This window comes from Hemitrygon akajei, chromosome 2 (assembly GCF_048418815.1).
Source record: "Hemitrygon akajei chromosome 2, sHemAka1.3, whole genome shotgun sequence".
NCBI classification, from domain to species: domain Eukaryota; kingdom Metazoa; phylum Chordata; class Chondrichthyes; order Myliobatiformes; family Dasyatidae; genus Hemitrygon; species Hemitrygon akajei.
Window position 1 is genome coordinate 170,355,886 of NC_133125.1, and position 14,456 is coordinate 170,370,341.

Sequence of the window (14,456 nt, forward strand, 5' to 3'; positions counted from 1 at the left end):
CTTTGGTCCCTGTTTGAGGATTCAAGCAACAGGCTTGGTGAACTCCATTGCAATGTTTTCATTATGTCTAAATCTATTTTCAAAGCTAAAGTGTTAATCTGTGTAATTAATTATTCATGAAACAATATGGATCTTCATTACCGGCTGGATATTTTTGTACCTGCTTTCTTTGGTAAGTAGTTTTGATCTGAAAACAATTTATTTTGAAAGGTGTGTGATTATAGTAGGAATAGTTAGTCATAGGAAGTGGAGTGAGTAAATAATGGAGAGGTGTTGAGATAATGTAGAAGTGTTATACATTGGGAGCTGTGAAGTGGTACAGATCTGACACGGTGGTATTATCAGACGATAAAAGATAGAGTAAAAACTATTTCAATTCTCCAAGCCATTAGTAACTCACTAATGACTTCTTTGCAATTTTAAGGTTGGTTGCTGATATTGTTTTACCTACTCAAATGTTTTAAGATCCCCACATTCAAGATCAATCAGGGTTTGTTTCTCAGGCAAAATTTTACACCATAAATTTGCAATAATATCTATTGTGTAGTTCAAAGTAAATGTTTTCAAAGTATGTGTATGAATTTTTTGCAGGCAATTACAGGGGAAAATACAATAGAATTTACAAAACAAAAACTACATACAAACAGCCAATCTGAGAATAAAAACTAATACTGAGAACATGAGTTGTAATGGGTAGGCCATCAAATCAGTTCAGAGTAGTGGTGATTGAGGTGGCGTGGGACCCATAGCTTCTGTGCCTCCTGCCTGCTGGTAGCAGTGAGGAGAGAGGATGGGCGTCCCTCATGCTGGATGCTGCCGCCTTGTGCCAGTGGTCCGTGTAAATCTGCTCATTGGTGGAGAGAGGTTTACCTGTGATAAGACTGGATGGTATTCACCCCTTTCAATAGCCTTTTCCGTTCCTGGGGATTGGTATTTCCATACCAGGCCCTGATGCAACCAGTTAGGGTGAAGTAATTGGAGTGATCAATGTGTAGAAAAATTATGTGCTGTGGAGGTGGGATCTCGACAGTGCTCTTTAGTTGATTCATTTTATTGTATACGCCAGGATACAATGATATTTTTAGGTCACATGAAGTTCATAGAATCGTGGTAATACAACAAAAAGCACAACGACATCGGATGGGTGCAAAGTATAGCTGTGCAGGAAGAAAAACTACGGTGACTGTAACAGAAGTAGGCATGAGGTTCGAGGATGTGGCAGCACCACTGGAAGGCGATGTGAGAGTGAGGCCAGTGGACAGAAGCTGTTCTCAAATCTAGTGTCAGGGCTTTCAAAGCTCCTGTATCTTCTGAAAGGTAGAAGAGAGAAAACTGAATCACCAGGGGTATGGGGAAGGGGCAGGCATCTGTTTGCCTTCTTGATATGGTAAGTAAAATAAGTTAATATTGGTTTATTGTTGCCACGCGTACCAAGATTCAGTGAAAAGCCTGTCTTGCATACGGTTCATTCAGATCAGACGTATTGAGTTAGAAGGTAAAACAACAACAGTGCAGAGTAGAGTGAACCAGCTACAGACGAAGTGCAGTGCAGGTAAACAAACCGCAGGATCGTAACGAGGCAGATTGTAAGCACATGAGTAAAACTATTATCCATTTACAAACTTAAAATAACACAGGTTAGTTTGTGTGCAGTGGCAGGAGCATCCTTAAATGAGGCAATTCAACATTAGATCCCTTACAGTATTTTTAAAAAATTAGTTAACAATGCTTACTACGATTCAGAATTAAAATGTGTCCCTCGCTGTCCAGGCTGCACTCCAGCCTGTACAGTGCCCACTGGCCCCAGAAAGTCTCCAGGCGGAGCACAGAACATTACAGGCCTTTTGGGCCAGGGTGCTGTATTGATTTTTTAATCTACTCCAAAATCAATTAAACACCTTCGCCCCCTTTCCCCCAATCACCTTAAAGTTAGCCATTGCTACCCTGGGGAAAAGGCACAGACTGGCCTTTCGCTCCTTGCCTCTTACTATCTTATACACTTGTATTAAGTTGCCTCTCATTGTTCTTCAAGGAGAAAAGCATTAGCTCACTCAACCTTTCCTCGTAAAACGTGTTCTTTATTACAGGCAGCATCCTGGCTAATCTCCTCTGCATCCTCTCTCAAACTTCCACACCCTTCCTGTAATGAGGCGACCAGAACTGAACACAAGAGTTTTATATCGCTGCAACTCTTCCCCACAGACTCCCCAGGTAGATACTAAACCCCGGAAGAGGGGCGGGTGGTTCATTGGTTGCCTGCTGCTTGGACTTGTGGATGGTCACCCTGGCCTGATCCAGCAAATTACCAAGGCGTGAGAAGTCGATGTAACTTGGAATGCCCCTGTGCAGCTCGAGTTTAACCTTGCAGTTGAATGCCCCTGTGCAGCTCGCAGAGGCGGGTGGCAGAGAGCTGTGCACGTGACCTGCTGCTCTCCCCCACCGTGTAGCAGCAGCCCATGTCTCGCAAACACATGCCATCCCGGTCAGAAACCCCCTCTGCTGGTCCACAGTGTTAATCACGTCGATATGGAATGAGGTAGATGCTCTTACAGCGCAGTTAGAGATCGTCAGGTAGGACGCGTGGGCGTTTCTGAGTTGTGGCTGAAAGAATATCATAGCTGGGACACACACATCCAAGTAACAGTAGTGAATGGACAGGCCGGTGAGCAGAGAAGTTGGTTAAAAAATGAAATCAAATCCTTGGAGGTGACATAGAATGGGCCTCACACGGCTCTGAAAACGAAATCATTGGGTATATTTACTGTAGAGGTGGATAGGTTCTTGATGAGGGCATATGAAAGGTTATAGGGAGAAGGCAGACTTGATGGACTGAATGGCCTAATTCTGCTCCTGTGTCTTCCGTCACAGGATTAGCTGTTCACTGTCGCCTTTTGACCTATGTGCCCTTTTGAGCTGTGGGCCCAAAGCAAGCCATCACTACTCCCCCTTCTCCCTGCAAACTGGATACACCTGTCAGCTCGCACTCTTCCACCTCCTTATTCTGATTTCTGCCCCAGTTCCCTTCTAGTCCTGGGGAAGGGTCTCAGCCTGAAAGAAACATTTCCGTCTGTAGATGTTGCCTGACCTGCTGAGTTCCGCCATCACTCTGTAATTTGTTCTTAAAAATAACACAAATTAAATCCTTACAGTGCATTTTCCTCACTCTCATCAGAGTCTTGACGATTTCCTATTTTCGCTCATCCTTAGGTCTTCTCTGAAATCTTTTCGGCTGCCTCAGGATCTCTGATCTGTTTCTCTCTCTGTCCTCCACTGCGAGGAGTGAAGCAATCGCCTTTTTCATTCCCAATTCTGGTCCCACTCTCACCCCTTCGGGCAGGTGGGGCTCGTCAGCCCGCCTAGCAGAAGGAAAACTTTGATTTTAAACCTCTGCTGCCTTGCAGCCTTACCCACCCATGGGAAAGGCTTCGGGGGGTAAACCCCGAGGAAGAAATCGAGAGCCGGGGTCCCTAAGGCAGTTTACAACTTCACTCTGACAACCTCTGCAACAACACTGGTGCCAAGCTGTATCGGCGCTTACCCTTCCCTTGGACTGGGATGTGGAGAGGGGAGGGGGTAGCCCGCTGCATGGGCAACTGTCGGTTCTTCAAATCTTCCTGCCCAGGTTGGGACACAGTCCAGCAGAGGCGCAAACCCATGATCCCTTGGGATCGGTGGCTACCTACTACTCACCCCTCTCCTCTCCTGCCCATCTCTTCCCTCTGGTGCCCCTCCTCCTTCCCTATCAGATTCCTTCTTCAGCCCTTTCTTCCACCTATACCCTCCCAGCCACCCCCCACATTCCTCCTCCTTGGCTTCCCCTCACCTGCCAGCTTGTACACCTTCCCCTCCCCTCATCCTCATTCTATCTTCTTCCCCGTCCTGATGAAGGCTCTCGGCCTGAAATGTCAACTGTTTATTCCCCTCCATAGATGCTGCCTGACCTGCTGAGTTCCTTTGAGTGCAGAGTTTGATTCCACAACCCAGAATACTGGCAGTGCACAAATGCTTCCCTGCTTTACCAAAGAGCTGAGTTCAGGAGGAAGAAAGTTCATAATCCAATTCTCAATAGGGGACCGGGGGTGGAGGGGGCCGATAAATGTCTTATAAAGTTCAGCACGTCATCAAAAATGTTGAACTCCTATAGATGCACAGTGGAGAGTATCCTGACTGGTTACATCATGCCTGGTATGGAAACAGGGACGGAAAATCCTACCAAACGTGGTGGATACAGCCCAGTCCATCACAGGGACAACCCTCCCTGCCATTGAGCGATGCCCCGGGGAAGCTGCACCCACCAGCCCGGGCCCCCACATTCTTCAGGAAGAAGGTACAGGAGCCTTAAAGTCCCACAGCCCCAGGTTCGGGAGCAGTCCTTACCCCTCAACCATCAGGCTCCTGAATTCACTCAACTGATTCCACAACCTATGGACTCTTATAACTTAAATAAATAAATAAAAGAGAACTTAATTTATTATTGTTTTTTTTGTATTTGCAGTTTGCCTTTTGCACTTTGGTTGTTTGTCAATCTTTGTGCAGCTTTCATTGATTCTATTGTACTTTGTTCAAATGGGATGCCTGCAAGAAACTGAATCTCAGGGTGACACACGTATATGGCGACCTATATGCACTTTGACCTTGGGCATGACCCATGGATTAACGTACAGATGAGGCAAAGCTATGCATGCATATAAAAATACTTTAATTGCAAACAGTCTTCTCCACGAATACACCACTGTTACATACATGTTAATAATTTAATAGACAAACGCAGGGCAAGCTACCCGTGGTACAAAGGAAGGGGGAGGTGTCGCCACAACCCCCAAGGCACAAATGGTAGGTACACATTGAAATCTTCATGCACATGCACATAATACTTTTTGGCGGTGAACAGAAACCCCCGGTTCACTCTTGCATTGTGTTGCCCTAACAACTCAATGTCAAACTTGCGTGTGGGGGGAGAGGGGTGAATCCGACAGGATATATGAACGTTTCACAACAGAATCCTCTTGGTTAAAAACTAGCAAAATGCTTATGACACTTCAGAAATAATTAAAAAGGAGTCCCAGTGTATTAATTGCACAGATAATAGCAAGTGGGAGGTCAGAGACAGGCATACAGAATTTGTATAGCATGGGGGGAGGGGGGGGGGGCGGGAAGGGGAATCAACTTTGGCCGAGCGGAGCAAGAAGCACTTTGTTATAACGTATTGTTATTCTGACGTGGAAGGCCATTCGGCCCACTGAGTCCTTGCAATACCATTCCCTTACCCTGTATCTTCTCCCATGCCATTCAATTCTCCTGCACACTGGGGTAATTTACAATTGACCCCGACTGTCTCCTAGGATGTGAGAGGAAACTGGAGCACCCAGGGTGAACGTGCAAACTCCACACAGACAGGGATCGGGATTTGGAGCTCTGGGGCCGTGCAGCAGCATCTCCACCTACAACAAGGTTTTAAGTTAGCGATCACCTTAGGTGCATAGGGAAGATATATCTTTCAACAGGAACTGCATTAAGTAACTGTGCACAGTTCCACGTCCTTTGCAGGGTCACCACTTGAAGGTGGTCGACCCAGTTAAGGACAGAACGGGGAAAACAAGAACGCAGGAGGGGCTTGGAGGAGCACCCTGGGAGTTCGGAGACAGCGGAACAGGAAGAGCGTGAGCTTGGCTGAGGAAAGGTGCAGCTGGCGTCCGGTCGTGACGTGGGAGCATGAGTGGGTTCCACATTCTGGGCAACTAAGAGACTGGAGAGGTAAGGTTTCCCACGGACGCTGCTCGACTGGCTGAGTTCTTCCAGCGGGTTGTTAGAAACTCTGCCGTGCTTGTGGGAACACCTCGGGGTGGGGGTGGCAGTTTCTTTGCCTGGGGGAGGTATGAACTGGGAAGCTGGTTGCAGCTGGGTTTGGAACAGGGGATACGGATGGGTGTTACTTCAAGTTTCCTCTGCCACCTCTCTTTATCGGTCACCAAGGCAGCAGCACCCACCTACTCCTGGCAGAAATGACTCAAAAGCACAAGAGCTTCTGCACATGTTGGAAATCCAGAGCCACATGCACAAAGAGCTGGAGGAATTCAGCGGGTCAGGCAGTAAGTATGGGGTGGGGGATACACAGTCGACATTTTGGGTGACATCTTTCATCAGGGCTAGAAACCATTTCCTTTCCAGTCCCAATGAAGGGTCTCCACTGGAAATTTCAACTGTTTATTCCCCTGAATAGATGTTGCCTGATTTGCTGAGTTCCTCCAGCGTTTTGTGTGAGTTTTTCTAGCCACTGGGTATATTTAATGGGGAGGTTGATTGGTGCTTGATTAATAAGGGCATCAAATGTTACGGGGAGAAGGGGGTTCAGAGGAAAAATACGTCAGCCATGACGGAATGGCAGACAGACTCAATGGGCCGAATGTGGCATAATTCTGTTCCTATGTGTTATGGCAATGTTCCTTTAGCTTGTGTTCAGCCTCTCCCTGACAGTGGAGGGGACCAAGGGCAGGCTGGTCAATGTAGGAATGGCAGCGACCAGGAGCTCCAGGTGGTCACGTTGGACAGAGAGCAGGGGCTCAGTGTTGCAGTTTGCTCCTGGTCTCTGACAGACCGTCCCAGGCTGCGAGTCTGTGAAGGGACCGGTTCCCCACAGAGAAAACCCCCAGCAGCCTCTTAGGGGAGGGTGGGGGTGCAACGCTGGCCGGTCTCCTCTGGGAATAAGGATGCTCGGCCGATCGAAAGCCACCTAACCCGGCTTCACCAGGGACGGGTATTCCTGAACTTGTTCTTGTGGCGGATCCACTGGGGGTGGGAGACGAGAGTGGAGTCTGACCAGGAAACGGGATCACCACCACACCAGGGGCTCTGGGTGGCTCCCTGCTGGTGGCAGCCGCTCGGACCCTGCCCCGCTGCCTCTCTCTGCTCGGGCGACTGATCCCTCTGACCCAGGCCTGCACTTTCTTGGCGCCTTGGGGCCGGAGGAGGCTCCTGCCTCTCTGGAAGGTCTGTGTCCTGGGAGAGGTGCTTCAGGTCCAAGGGTGGGATGGGATGGGTCAGAATTCTGGCCCCGCCACTCTGGCATCCCGTGCCCCTGCATTGAGGAAACATAGGAGATTAGGTTGAGATGGGTCAATTATGGAAAACTCTGAACATCCTCTACATAGCACCATCCAGAGACAGAGAAGCAGTTTCAGCGACAGGTTACTATCGATGCAATGCTCCTCAGACAGGATGAAGAGGTCAATACTCCCCAATGCCATTAGGCTTTACAATTCAACCGCCAGGACTTAAGAACTTTTTAAAAGCTTTTTGAGATAGTGATTTAGATGCATATCTTATTGTATGTAATTAGTTTTGCTACAACAAGTGTATGGGACATTGGAAAAAAAAAGTTGAATTTCCCCATGGGGATGAATTATCTATCTATCAATCTATCTATCTATCTATACAGCTGATCCAATCAGTTAATACAACCCCCCCCCCACACCACCCTCACCCCAAAACAACATGGCTTCCACATCCGTGTGATAGCAGGTCACCCAGCACAGGAACAGCATGTCATGAAGGACCCTCACCACCCAGGACTTGTCCTCATCTTAACGCAACCATCGGGGAGGTGGACCCACACTCAATGTTCTAGGAACAGCTTCTTCCCCACAACCACCAGCTTTCTAAACGGTCCACGACCCCACGAGCACCACCTCACATTTTATTCTCTACTAACATGATTGTTTATATTTCTCATGCTAACATTGCAGTTGTTCCACGTTTTGCACTGTGGTGCAGAACAGATTTCATGACATACCGTCAGTGAGGGGAAACCTGATCCTGATTCTGCTGACCGTGGAGAGTCACCAGCACAGCCCGTCAGTCCATCACGCATACCAGCCAGTGTAATAAAGCACCCCTCCCACCCTGATCGGCCAGTGCATACAAAAGCCCAAGAACATCATTCACCAGGCTTAAGGGCAGCCTCTAACCAGCTGTATCAGACTCCTGATCAGACCTCTTAAGAGTTGAGTTGACAGCTAACGCTCGACCTATCTCATCACAGCCAAACTAATGCTTCACTTTGGAAGGTCGAACTTGAATGTGGTTAATGGCAGTGTGGAGGAACAGAGACAGCCTGGGGTCCTCAAAGCTCCTGCACGTCAATAGGGTTGTTAAGAAGATATGTGGTGCGTTGGTCTTCAGTAGTCGGAGGATTGAGTTAAAGAGTTGTAAGGTAATGTTGCAGCTCAATAATCTCTGGTTAGACCACACTTGGAGTATTGTGTTCAGTTCTGGTCACCTCATCATGTGGAAGCTTTAGAGAGGGTGCAGAGGAGATTCACCAGCATTCTGCCTGGATGCATGTCTTATGAGGAAAGGTTGAGCGAGCCAGGGCTTTTCTCTTTGGAGCGAAGGAGGACGAGAGGTGACTTGGTGGACGTGCATAAGATGTGAAGAGGCACAGATGGAGCGGACAGCCAGCGGGTTTATTCCCCAGGGTGGAAATAGTCAGTATGAGAGGTGAAAGTATAGGGGGTGTCAGAGGCAAGTTGTTTTTTTAATATAAATCCGGTGAGTGGTGTGTGCATGGAACACACTGCCAGGGGTGGAGGCAGAGGCAGACACATCAGAGACATTTAAAATACAGTTAGATGGCACATGGATGAAATGAAAATGGAGGGCTGTCGGGAGGGAAGGGCCAGGTTGATCTTGGAAAGGCCTGTACTGTTCTATGTGACAATAATAAACCAATTACAAATCCCATTTACTAGCACTTGTTTGTGGTTAATACGTTACACCTCTGTGTCCCTCTCACAATGAACCCTCCGAGGGGCTCTGACTTCTGCTGTCCATCGTACCTGTCTGATTGTCTGCACAGAGAGCTGCACCTTTTCTCTCACTGCAAATGGGCAGAAGGAACGGCCAAACACAGAGCCCCCTCTTAACCAGCGGCCACTGCCGACGGCACAGAACTTGGTGGGGTTGTGGACAGCGAAGATTGCTGTCAGGGAATACAGATCGGATGCAGACGCAGGCAGGGAAATGGCAGACGCAGTTTAATCCAGGCAAGTGTGAGGTGTTGCTTTCTGAGAGGTCAAATGCAAGGGGAAGGAATACAGAATGGAATATCAGAGTCCTCAAATAATTCAGCCCAAAAGCAACCCTCTCTGCTAGACGCAGTTGCTCACAGTTGGCCCATAACCTCCAAACCCCTCACTCCATGTACCTATGCAAATACAGTACCTCTTAACTGTTGTTAATACCCACATCTCCATAAAGAAAATACCGCAGGTTTCTTTAAAATCTGTCCCCTTCATATAGAAGAACATAGAAATCTACAGCACGTTACAGGCCCTTTGGCCCACAATGTTGTGTCGACCGTATGACCGACTCTAGAAACTGCCCAGAATTTCCCCACTGCGTGGCCCTCTATTTTTCTAATCTTGTAGATGTGCCTTTCGTCCTGGACTACCCCAATCCTGGGGGCGGGGGGGGGGGGAAAGAAATACTTTCACCTTCCACCTTGTCCACACTCATGATTTTATAAACTTCTATCAAGTCTTTCCTCATTCTCCTACATTCCAGGGAATGAAGATCCAGCGTGACAATCCCCTCCCCATAACTGAGGTCCTCTAGTCCAGGCAGCATCTTGGACTTCAGCACCCTCTCCGACCTGACAATGTCTTTCCTATAACACGGCGACCAAAACTGTACACAACTGCCGTAAAGACGGAGCCTGGAGTCCGAGGAAAGGCTGCAGAAGACGTTCACCAGGATTGTGCCTGAATTGGAGAGTTTCAGCTATGGGTGGAGATTTGTCTCGACCAAAGTAGGTGCAAGGTGCACCTACCCTCCGCTAGCCTGTAAGTAACACCAGCTTACCCCCCTGATCAGGGTCACGTGGAGCCATGGGGACCAGGCGGTGGACGGTCGTATGAGCAGCTGGTGCATATCACAAGTCCTGGTTATGTGACCACTGACCCCAGGCAGGCAATCTCTGAAGAGTACTGATTAAAGCTGGGGTCAGCCATCTTGTAAAAGCACTGCCCAGAAGGTGGCAACGACAGACCACTCCTGTAGAACAATCATGGTCAAGACCACGATCGCCCACATCATACGACACGGCACATAATGAATGACTGCTGTGGGACAGGTTGGTCGGATTGCTTTCTCTGGAATGTCAGATGCTGAGTGGAGACCTTATAGAGGATTGTAAAATTACTGGAGGCGTAGATGGGGCAGACTCAAGTGATTCTGCAGATGCTGGGAATCTTGAGCAAAATGTTGGTGGAACTCAGTAAGTCAGGCAGCATCCATATATCGGGCTTTTATCAGAAAGGCTTGGTAGTTGTGATCTTTCCCCCAGGGTGGAAATGTCAAATACTAGGTGGCGTATGGTTAAGGTGAGGGTGGGGAATTTCAAGGAGATAAGGAGATTGCTTTTCTTTCTACAGAGAAGGGTGGGTGCCTGGAATACATTGCCAGGGTGCTGGTGGAAGCAGGTACTGTAGGGAGATTTGAGCAACAATTAGACAGACACATGACGAGGGGAAGGAAGGGATATGGACTGTGTGCAGGCAGAATACCATATCTGGTACCATATTCAGCAGAGACATTCCGGGCCAAGAGGCCTGTTCTTTTAATCACTGAAAGTGGGACACCAAGTCACTGTCCACCTGTCTGGAATGCTCACCCGAGTGCTGACAGTCTCCTCTGTTCTGATGGGTCCTGGTCCGAACCTGGAAAAAAGACACACTTGTTACACTCGGGGTCCAACGACGGCTGCTCCCCGAGGGGGAAGGTTGTGACCTCTGAGCTCACGATGGCCCAGATTTTACACTGGCTCTTGCGACCATCGGGGTGGGGAAATCCAGAGCGTCCACAGGGTCCACGTTGCAATCTCCCCCTGTCCAGACATCAAACACTCATGAGAGCAGATGGGACCCTTGGGTGCTTATTGAGATACTCCGTCAATTAGCACCAAGTGTGCTGCTTGTGAAATGAGGGAAGGTTTTCACTGTTCACTGTGAATCTAATGCTGAGGGGTTAAGGCTCTGGTCAGATTACGCTTGGAGTTTTCTCAGCGGCTTTGGGCTCCAAATTTATGAAAGGATGTGCTGACATTGGAGAGGAGGTTCAAGAGAATATTCCAGGGTTAACATGAGGAGCGTTTGATGGCTCTGGGGCTGTACTCCCAGGAGCTTAGACGAATTTGGTGGTGGGGGGGGGGTATCTCATTGGAGCCTATCAAATATTGAAAGGGCAAGTTAGAGAGGACATGGCCTTCTGGAGGGTGCGTACCTTTCTCTGTTCCTCCTCAGCAGCTCCAGAACACTGCACTCAATCAAATGTTCTCACACAGCGCCCCAGTCAGATGGCCCCTTTCCACCACAAGACTAACAGCTTTCCCAGTGGGATCTTGCAATCTGCCCAAACCCTGGTCTTCGTGTGGAACCTCCCCTGACTTCATCACCTACTATCTCGGTCCAAAAGCCCAGGAGCGGGGTCTAGAGCACCATGTGGACTCTGTTAGGTCTACACTGAGCTTTGAACTCACCAGTCGCTGTCTCTGCCTTCATTCCCCCCCACCCCGCTGGATCCACCCGCCTCTTTTCTTTTCAGATGCAGATTTATTTATCACACATGGAAACATACGTCGTTTATGTTAACAGCCAACACACCTGGGGTGTGCTGGGGGCGGCCCACGAATGCCACCACACATTCTGACACCAACATAGCGTGCCCACAGTGTTTGGCAGAATAAGCAGGCGACAAAGCAACAGCAGCAAACAAGCCCTATTCCTCACTCACGTACACAGTCCACTAACCCCAGGACAGGCTGCCTTCAGCCTCCAGCTCTCTGTGGGTTCGCAAGATCTGCACCAGTCAAGCCAAATCATTAACTGCTCCTCTCCCCATGGGTGCTGCCTGACCAGCTGAGTATTTCCAGCTTCTTCTGCTCTGGTTCCCACTCACCCTCTGCTGTGTACGGAAATTTCAAGTCCCTCCGACCAGCCTAAAAATGCACTTTCAATTACCGTAGGGTGGGCTCATGTTCTGTCAATTCCCTCAGCTGTAAAAGCAAGGACACAGGGAGCAGGAGCTGCTCACTCGGTATTCAGGAAGTCTTTCGTGGCCAAAGTGCTCTAGACTGGAGCAGCTGTGCTGCAGGGGAACCAAGCTGAGGAGGTTTCTTAACCACGGAGAGAATAAAGTAACTCACAAGGTTCTGTTGACATCGTTGGCCCGTAATCTGGAGACCGAGAGCACGCTTTGCCGACCGGACACGTGTTCCCTGGGGTAACCTCTTCCTTCGCCTCAGGAACGTCACTGTAAAGGCAAAAGCAGAGGCAGAGGGGGCAGGGGAGGGAGGGGTTGGAATGCGCACACAGTGGAGAGGGAGGAAGAGGAACCGGATTTGAGGAAAGGAGGCGAAGGATACAGGAGGTGGAATGTTGGCAGGATAACAGAGGTGAAGGGGAATGTGTGGAAAACAACGGGATGGTGGAACAAAAACAATGCAAATGTCAAACTGATAAAGGTGTGGATGAGACGGAGCCAAAAATAATGAGCCAAGTCAACTCAAAAACAAAACCTGCAAAACCTGGGGTCTTGGTTTGTAAAACTGAGCAGCCACCCCCTACTCCCCCACTCCCGGTGTTGCTAGAGTTGAGGGAACCGGTGTAGTAACCATCACCACTGCCCTTCTCTACAAGAATGGGGTTAGCATTATGTGACCCACACGGTGCTGAATGGCCGTTGCAGACAACCGTGCTTAGCTTAGAGAATCGGTATGAAGGGCGACTGCCCCAACTCGACAGTGGCCACTCTCAATTTGATGCAGACACAAGACGCTGGGATCTGGAATAACACACAATCTGTTGGAGGAACCCAGTGAGCCAAGCAGTATCTGTGGAGGGAAATGGACGGTTGAGATCCTTCACATTGACTGAAGGGAAACATCGACTGTTCCTTCGTCTCCGACTCCCTGAGTACCTCCAGCAACCTGTGCATTGCTTCAGTTAGATAGTGACCGTCATAAAGCTTCCAGAGGACAACTAGAAGCCATTGTTAGAGCGTCATAGAACACTGCAGCACAGAACCAAGCCCTTCGGCCCATCCAGTCCATGCCAAACCATTAATCTGCCTAGTCCGATCAACCTGCAGCCAGACCATAGACCTCCATACCCCTCCCCAAATACCAAACCAGATTTCCCTTAAGTGCTGAAATCAAAACCACATCCACCACTTACGCTGGCAGCTCCTTCCACATTTCACCAGCTCTAAGTGAAGAAGTTCCCCTCATGTTCTCCTTAAACATTTTACCTTTCATCCTCAACCTCTACTTGTAGTCTCACCCAAACTCAGTGGAAAAAGCCAGCTTGCATTTACCCTATCTATACCCCTCATAATTGTGTGTACCTCTATCTAATCACCCCTCAGTCTTCCATGTCCTAGGGAATAAAGTTCTAATCTATTCAACCTTTCCCTATAACTCAGGTCACCAAGTCCCAGCAACATCCCTGTAAACTTCCTCTGAACTCTTTCAATCTTATTTGCATCTTTCCTCCCACCAAAGGCCACATCCAGAGAATGTATGTAGACAATGTCTGCTTCCCTGGTAACTTCCTTGAAAAACTCTACAAGATTAGTTAGACATGATCTACCATGTGCAAATCCATGCTGACTATCCCCAATTAGTTTCAGTCTATCCAAATACTCATATCTGGTCTCTTAGAATATCTTCCAATAACTTTACCACTACTGATGTCAGCAGCCTATAATTTACTGGTTTAGTTCCTGAGCCTTTCTTAAACAACAGGAAAACAGAGAAGCAGTTTCAGCGACAGGTTACTATCGATGCAATGCTCCTCAGACAGGATGAAGAGGTCAATACTCCCCAATGCCATTAGGCTTTACAATTCTACCGCCAGGACTTAAGAACTTTTTAAAAGCTATTATTAATGCTTTTTGAGATAGTGATTTAGATGTATATCATATTTTTTACTGAGTTAAGTATTGTATGTAATTAGTTTTGCTACAACAAGTGCATGGGACATTGGAAAAAAGTTGAATTTCCCCATGGGGATGAATAAAGTATCTATCTATCTATCTATCTATCTAACATTAGCTCTCCTCCAATCCTCCAGCACATCACCCATGGCTAAGGATGTTTTAAATAGTTTTGCTCGGCTCCCTGCAATTTCTGCACTAGCCTCCCATATGGTCCGAGGGAACACCCGTCAGGCCCTGGGGATTTATCCACCCTAATCTGCCTCAGGACAGCAAACACCTCCTCCTCTGTCATCTGTATTGGGTCCATGACCTCACCGTTGCTTTGCCTCACTCTGTGTCCTTCACCCAAATGAATACAGACGCAAAAATCCATTTAAGATCTCCCCCATCTCATTTGGCTCTGCTGACAGATTACCACTCTGATCTTCCAGAGGACCAATTTTGTCCCTTGCTGTCCTTATGCT

At 48.3% G+C, this 14,456-nt stretch overlaps 1 protein-coding gene across 2 annotated transcripts in view; it reads right to left on the reverse strand.

Annotated features, from left to right (window-relative positions):
• Positions 1-1,174: 1,174 nt before the first annotated feature.
• Positions 1,175-14,456, reverse strand: part of atat1 (alpha tubulin acetyltransferase 1) — a 59,991-nt gene continuing 46,709 nt past the window's right edge. Inside the window, exons 10-13 of one of the 2 annotated variants that reach the window (XM_073032274.1) lie at positions 12,200-12,306; positions 10,670-10,715; positions 6,818-7,075; positions 1,175-1,310 (exon numbers count right to left, since the gene is read on the reverse strand). In XM_073032274.1, the coding sequence (XP_072888375.1) occupies position 1,310; positions 6,818-7,075; positions 10,670-10,715; positions 12,200-12,306 (412 nt within the window). In that variant the 3' untranslated portion in view covers positions 1,175-1,309. Of the gene's footprint in view, positions 1,311-4,678; positions 7,076-10,669; positions 10,716-12,199; positions 12,307-14,456 lie in introns of those variants that run through there. The other variant, XM_073032266.1, reaches the window with a different exon arrangement.